The 7387-nt window shown below is 42.7% G+C and overlaps 1 protein-coding gene across 1 annotated transcript in view; it reads left to right on the forward strand.

The window, feature by feature from the left end:
- Positions 1 to 487: 487 nt before the first annotated feature.
- Positions 488 to 7387, forward strand: part of Pth2r (parathyroid hormone 2 receptor) — an 83091-nt gene continuing 76191 nt past the window's right edge. Inside the window, exon 1 of the mRNA XM_021168416.1 lies at positions 488 to 899. Coding sequence (XP_021024075.1) covers positions 825 to 899 — 75 coding nt within the window. The 5' untranslated portion in view covers positions 488 to 824. The remainder of the gene's footprint in view (positions 900 to 7387) is intronic.

Raw genomic sequence — 7387 nt, forward strand, 5'->3', positions numbered from 1 at the left:
AGAGACAAAACTCCCAAAATGCAAAACAAAAACAAACAATAACCCATAACCGAAAAACAAAACCAACCAACCAACCAACCAAGCAACCAAGCAAAAAACCAACAAAATGTTGCTAGAAATAACTGAAATATTTCTTTTGGGACTTTGAGCTTCCACAGGACTGAGTTCTTTTATCGTCAAAATGCTATTTCTCATTAGTAATTTGTGTCTCACACACACACACACACACACACACACACACACACACCTCCCATATCTGCCATATCGTTGTAGTGAGGAGAAAATGAAACGGAGAACTTGTGCTGTGGGTAGCTGCAGAGACTAACCCTACAGGTCTCAGGAACCCTTTATCACACTTTCATCTTGGTGGCAGATGGTCAGTGCGCATCTGGGCAGGAGGAAAGTTTTGGGCCATTCCTCTGAGGAGGCATTAGGCACTTAGGGCATTCCCAGAGATGGCTTGGGGACTCAGAGCCCAGTGCAGCGAAGCAGACACACCGAGAGTCAAGCCTGGCTGCAGCCCTGCTTCGGGATCGCATGGCATCTGAGCTCCTGGGTTGCGGACTGAGTGACTGGCAAAGGACGCATTGGCGTCCTCCGCCCCCTCCCTGCAGCTGTCCTCGGTAGAAGGCGGGACCACCCAGAGCGCTCAGGACGGGGTTCCAGACTCTGGGGCGCAGGCAGCCAGACCCCCGAGAGTCTTGGCTAGTGACTCCCGCGCCCCAGCTGCCCAGCGGTGCCTCGCTCCCCATCACAAGTTTGGTCCATACTGGACAAGTAAGCGAGTCTGGGATACACTGCTTTTGCTTTGGGCTGTTTTGGACATGGCCTGGCTGGAGACTTTCACCTACATCTGTGGATGGCTGATTCTCAGTAGCTGTCTCCTGGTTAGAGCGCAGGTAAGAGCTGGGACACCAGAACGTGCTTCCCTAGCCAGAGAAGCAAGCCCAGGGCGCGCCGCACTGCACTGGTCTGTCCACATCCTCTTCGGGCGGGAGGTCCCAGCTCCGGGCGGTTGGACCAGCTTCCTAGTGTTCAGGGATCTGGTAATGCAGAGCTGGAGGGTGAAGAACTTTGTTCTTTCTGATAATCCCCGGGGTACCCGCTTCAATCACCACAGTAGGTTTTGTTTGTTGGCAATTCACCATCATGTTTGAGAGCTTAAAACTTCTAGAATCGATGATACAGTGTAAAAGTGTAACTGTTTCTCTCTCTGATACAGAAGCGCGTATTTAAGCAAAGGGGCTATACCGAATAAATATCGTATTAAATACAGCTCGGGTCTTAAACGTTGAATAGCAGTGGTTGTAATTTTCTTATTGCCACTGTCGCTTAGGGGTTTTCTGGAAGTTCTTTCATAGTGGGTCTCTTTAATGTGCACGGAACAGTTCATCTTCATTTTTTTAAGTCAAAGAATATGTTAGGTTTATAGTTTTATTTATTTATTTTTCAAACGAACTAGAAAGATGCTTGCAGTGGTGTGTGTTTTGTGGTTTGATTTGTCCTATGATTTAAGACATCCGAGGTTATATATGTCCGGTTCGGTAGAGGGCGCACATTGACTGTCAAATAAAGATTCAATTGGTTTTTTTAAAAAAAACGTCCACAAAGTTAAAGCACCCATGAATATGTTTCGGTGGTACTTAAAATGACATTTTACACCTTTAAATGACCAAATTAAATTTTAGTTATTCAAAAGATACAGTTAAAAAAAATCCAATCTTCTAAAGTCCTAACAACATAAAATCAGAAGGTATTTCTAGGAAATATCTTTCCTGAGACATGCTAATCTTATTTAGCAGGATCAGGACATTTCATGTAGACTTATTGTGTTATGAAAAAAGAATGAGTGGACTATCATACAATGGACACTTAAAAATATGTTCTCTTAAGTTCAAAAGAAGTTTCTAAATTTGTAGAAGGAATAAGCAGGTATGGGGAGAAAGCCTTCTAGACTGGATGGTACATTTCCATTAGAGTAACAGATGATCTCCAAGGTACCACCTACATTTCTGTCTTAGGAGGTCCTTGGATACTATGTTAAAACCTCTATCTCCGTGTGTAAGGAGCAGATCTGCTCTGACCAGTTCTTTTCACTTGGTGTTCTAGGTTCCTTTCAAGAAATTAGAGATATTATTTAGCACAATAAAGAAACAAATTACTGTGAAGTCAAGAGTAGATTGTTCCAATCGCCTTTTGCTTTCAATAAAACAAGTTGGGTCTTCACTACAGCCTTTTTGAGCACATACCCACTTCTTTTTGGGGTTGTCTCCTGCAGTGACAGGACATTCAGCAGAGTCTCTGGACTCTGTCCACTAGAGGCCAGTGGCACCCCCTTGCCCTGACAGTAGCAAATATTTGCACATACTGCCAGATGTCTTTGGGTGTTGAAATTCCTCCTGGTTGGTAATTATTTTTTAACACAGATTTTTATGTCTTTTTTTCCCCCTTTTCTTTCCCTCCCACCCTCTCAGTGTGTGTGTATGTATGCGTGTGTGTGTGTGTGTGTGTGTGTGTGTGAATTAATAACCTGCAGTGTAATTACATTATATACTAAATTTTTAATCTTTAAAGAAAAACTGTAGTTTTAAACATATTTATACATCCTCTGACTTTTAGGTTTTCATCTTAAAAAGAATTATACTGGACTATTTTTTTTAAAAAAAACTTGGTAATTCTTGGTTTATTATTTTGTGGTTATTACATATTCTGAAATTTCATTAGTTAATTGGAAGAATTATAGAGCTGAAATGGATTGTGGGTATTATTTATTCAAGTGCTACCTGTTGATTCTATTAGCTAAAGCATGGGAGACAAGGTGTTTATGAAAAAGTGAATGGTAAATATATTTCTAGCTACACATATATTTAAAAATTATAAGATATTGAAAAAATACCAAATAAAACTCATCTGAAAAGAATGAACTGGTATGGAATAGATGGTTAATTGTCAGTTGACATTGGCTCACATCACTAAATAGATAACATGGACCAGTGCCCACCAATTCTTATAAAGAACGCTATGGGTTTTGTGAAGAATTAGCCTTGTCTGAAGGCACAGTTCAGTACCCATGCACTCATAACCCTGTTGTCATTACAGAATCTGGCAGTGCATGTCTTAAAGCCAGGACATGACATGACACCAGGACTATCATATAAATACACTTTGTGTTTCCTCTACTGTGCCAGTGAGCTACCAGGAAAGAGACTTTGAAATGGAGATAGGGGTGTAAGAGGTTTGTTGAGGGATGGAGTGATGTCTGTGGAAGATAAAAGGACCAGGAACAGGAGAGAGTCCACACATGTGATGCTAGCTCTAGGTCAGACTGGTTGGTGCACGGTGTACATTTTAGGAAGTGGATATTAAAGATCTCCGAGTCCAGATAAAACTCCAGGCACAGCTCACTCCATGGAAGGAAGTGTGTCACCCTGTACAGTACACGGTGTGAGCAGAGACCGATTTGCTGATTCGGCTTTCCTGTGGCCACTCTGGATGGGGTGCTAGCACTGCTGTGGTCATGCTCAGGGCATTGGATAGAGGGAGAAAAGCCTCAGGAACCTGGAGCGCTGCATTTGGATCTCTCTGTCTGCAGTAAATCTTTGAGCACAGACCTGGGTCCCTCCACTTTAATTGTTCCCTTCTGTGCAGTGAGGCAGAGGTCTGTGAACTCTACTAACCTACCCTGAAGATGCAGTCTCCTGGCAAGTCAAACACAATACCCCAGGACTCCACTCACTCAGTCACTAAATGCCCAAGAATGTGCTAAAGCACTTTTGTTTCCCATTTAATTCCCACAAGAAATCCATGAAATAGGCACTGTCATTACTTACATTTTTATACATGAGGAAAGTGGGCTAAGAAATGTCAGAGAAAGTACAAATGCAGATAGTTGCCATTAAAGCATAGGGTTTACACTCTGGCTTTGGCTTTCAGAGCTCCCATCTCCTGCCAAGCGTTCCCATCCCTTGCTGGGTGCTCCCGTTGTGGAGGTCAAGGTGGCACAGCTCAGCTAGTTTATGAGCACACATTCCCTTTGTCCAGTAATGCTCACTCCTGAGATGTTGTAGCCCGTAGGATTTCTCACCTTGGTCTATAAGGAGCACCAAAGCAGGTCTGTGCTGCTATAGAATTGGGCACAGCCTGAATGTTCATAATGGGGTACTGTATACAGCAAGAAGCAATGGGTTAAATATGGCTTCACCAGCATGATGAGATCACAAAGCAGGACGAGATGACAGAGAAGCCATGAGAGAATGAGGAAATACCATTTACATATGTTAAAACGTGTATAGTGCAAAGCACTAATGCATGCTCTGTAAACATGTTCAGATAAAAATGTGTGTCTCACATGACACGTAGGAGATAGTGAAATGTTAGTGGGAAATAAGGAAGAGAGTAGAAAAATCAGCATGTGGTCACTGTGCACTGTGCATTGTAAGAGACTAAAGTACCAAGGAGCCATTACTGGTGGATAGAACCATGAGGAGAACCCTAGGACCTGGGCAGCTAGGGCACTCTTTTTAGAAAAATCTAGCAGAAGCATGACTGCTGATTATCTCCCCACTGTGCAGACTGCTTCAAGTCTCACTGCAGCTAAGCAGGGGAGAGTTGGGGTTTTTGTTGTTGTTGTTGTTGTTTTGTTATTTACAAGGAAGACCTGTGTCCCTGGAGGGTTGGAGTCTGGTGGATTTCTCAATGGCTATGCTAACGCTGGGCCTTCTCTACAGCCTAGTAGCCCAGAGGCACAGAGATGGAAGGGAGTTACACTTTGAGTTCTCTTGGCAATTTATCAAGTTATTTTTAATTTCTGAGCACTTTTCTCAATTCTTTGGAACTAAATCTATAACATTTTCAGGTAACACCCAGACACTCTGTTCACTTTCCTGTCTCTGGCCTCAGCTGAGCTACTCATCAGCTAGGACGCTGGTTTGTCTTTTCTTCTCTTCGTTCCTTTTCCTGTCACCTCTCTGGGTTAGTAAGTCTCTGTCTCTGTCTCTGTCTCTCTGTCTCTGTCTCTCTGTCTCTGTCTCTGTCTCTCGCTCACACACACACACACACACACACACACACACACACACACACACACACTTCATTTCTCCTTTGGAACTTCATTTCCTCCACTGGGAAATGGAAGTGATAATATCATTTATGTACAGAATGTGAGAGTCTTAAGTTTAAGGATATACAAACAAGAAGAAAACCAAAGTATCAGCTCTTTCTTTTCTCCCAGTTGGATTAGCCAGGCTCACCTCAATCACATGGTGGTTGATTGAGATTACATCTACATGCGATCAGGAACTGCTTCAGGTTTTGAACTGACACAGGAGAGAATTTGTGAGGCCAGTCCCTCCATCTGTGATTTTCTCCTCTTAGTCCTCATGCCTCTCTAGAACCCAATTTCTTTCTGATAGCAATTGGATCCTTAAACCATATTACTTATGCCTGTTATAACATGTGTTATTAAGAGCATTTAATTAATATGATGTGAATCAGAATTTTTGAGAGGAACAGAAGCAAAAGTATTGGATTTGTTTGGCTTATTTTTATTTTATTTTATTTTATTTTGAGACAGGATTTTTCTGTGTTGCCCTGGCTGTCCTGGAACTCATTCTGTAGACCAGGCTGGCCTCTAACTCAGAGATCCACCTGCCTCTGTCTCCTGAGTGCTGAGATTAAAGGCATGTACTACCACCCTCTGGTTCTTATTCAAGAATTTTAAAAGTCAATTTATGCTAAAAAAAAAATGCAGGTATGGCTGCCTAAATTATACCCCAAGAGGTCAAGAACCTGGTCCTTGCCTGGTCCTTGAGGCCAGGTGCCTCATCAGTTCCAAATCCCTTGTCCCTTACTCTCCGATAGAAGCCTGGAAACGCTGGCTCTGATATCAGCAAAGGACTCATTGTCACCAATATCAGGCTAAGTCAACTGAACTGTGGCAGGGAAGGCCAAGCAAGGTGCAACAGGCTACCCGCCTCAATGGTTTATATTCCTGAATGAAAGACATACACATAGTCTTTATATTTTTAATAAGCAGTACAATAGTTGGGTGACTGCCTAGCCTCTCTGCTGCTAGAGTCAACCTCCCACCGATAATTCTGAGTTACTACTTACTAAATCCTTGGTGCCATCCTGGCTGCTCAGGACCCATTTATGCAGCCCTCTGGCCCTTGCTTTCTTGGCCCAGAGTCCAGGGCGCTCTCCTTGCTTCTCTCTACACCTCTGTGCCTCTCTTCTCTCCACACTCTCCTAAAGCAAGGCCTTTTTCTACCAGTTCCAAGCCCAGGAAACCTAAAATCCTAAGCCTAGGAATCCTAAAATCCCGCCTCTGTCTGTCCTCCCCAGCCATTGGCTGCTGGCATCTTTATTTACCAATCAGAGCCAACTGGGGACAGGTTCTCAGAAGTTATATGAAGACTCACTCCAGCAAACAGTTTTTTTTTTTTTTTTTTTTTTTTTTTTTTTTTTTTTTTTTTTTGCGGTGGTGGTGGTGGTGGTGGTGGGGGGAGATATAATTAGGTTCGTAATACAAGCAGCTACACCTTCCTTTGACCATACCCTGCCTATCTGACTGGTATCAGAAGGCACCACCCACAATTTGGGCAAGGCTTCTCATGTCAGTTAAGGCAACCAGGACAAGTCTCCATTGAAGGATCCTACCAAGGGGATTCTAATTTCTGGTAGGTTTCTATTAAAACCAACCATAACAATCGACTTCCCTCTTTTGTCAAGGAAAATTCAGAATCATAAGGTAGTTAAATCATCTTGTTTAGCAGAAAGGGCATGTGGTGGAGTAGGATACACTGATGTTTACAAAACGATTTCCCCATTGCTAGGTCCATAGTCTCTCACACTGTGAGCCCGTACGACTTAACAAATTCAGTTAGACTTGCTAAGGATTTTCTTCATGTCACCTAGTTGAGTGTACAGCCAGAACAGTTTTACCTCAAAAACAATATCATATTTGCTCTTTGTATAAATGCTAGAAAACTGAGAGTACCTTCCTAATCAAAATACAAATGCCAACTCGTGACAGTACAACTTGGCAGGTGCCTCAAATGCCTCTCATGCTTCACTCTGGGAGAATCCCTGGAGACAAAGTCAAACACTGGACCATGTTTGCCAAAAGATCATGTTTAATATTTTAAAAGAGATGCTTCTAAATTTGAGGTTGTGCTATAAACAAATTTGGAGTGATGACAGTTCAGTAGGAGGGGAGATGAAACAAACACATGTCTTATTCTCAAATTGCTACCTCTTGTGTGTTGCCCCTCAGTCTGTATAAAAGTCTGGGTCACAGATTACACTCATACTACACATCCATTGTCCAGAGTAACACAGATTACACTCATACTACACATCCATTGTCCAGAGTAACACAGATTACACT

The sequence above is a fragment of the Mus caroli genome, chromosome 1 (genome assembly GCF_900094665.2).
Source record: "Mus caroli chromosome 1, CAROLI_EIJ_v1.1, whole genome shotgun sequence".
NCBI lineage: Eukaryota > Metazoa > Chordata > Mammalia > Rodentia > Muridae > Mus > Mus caroli.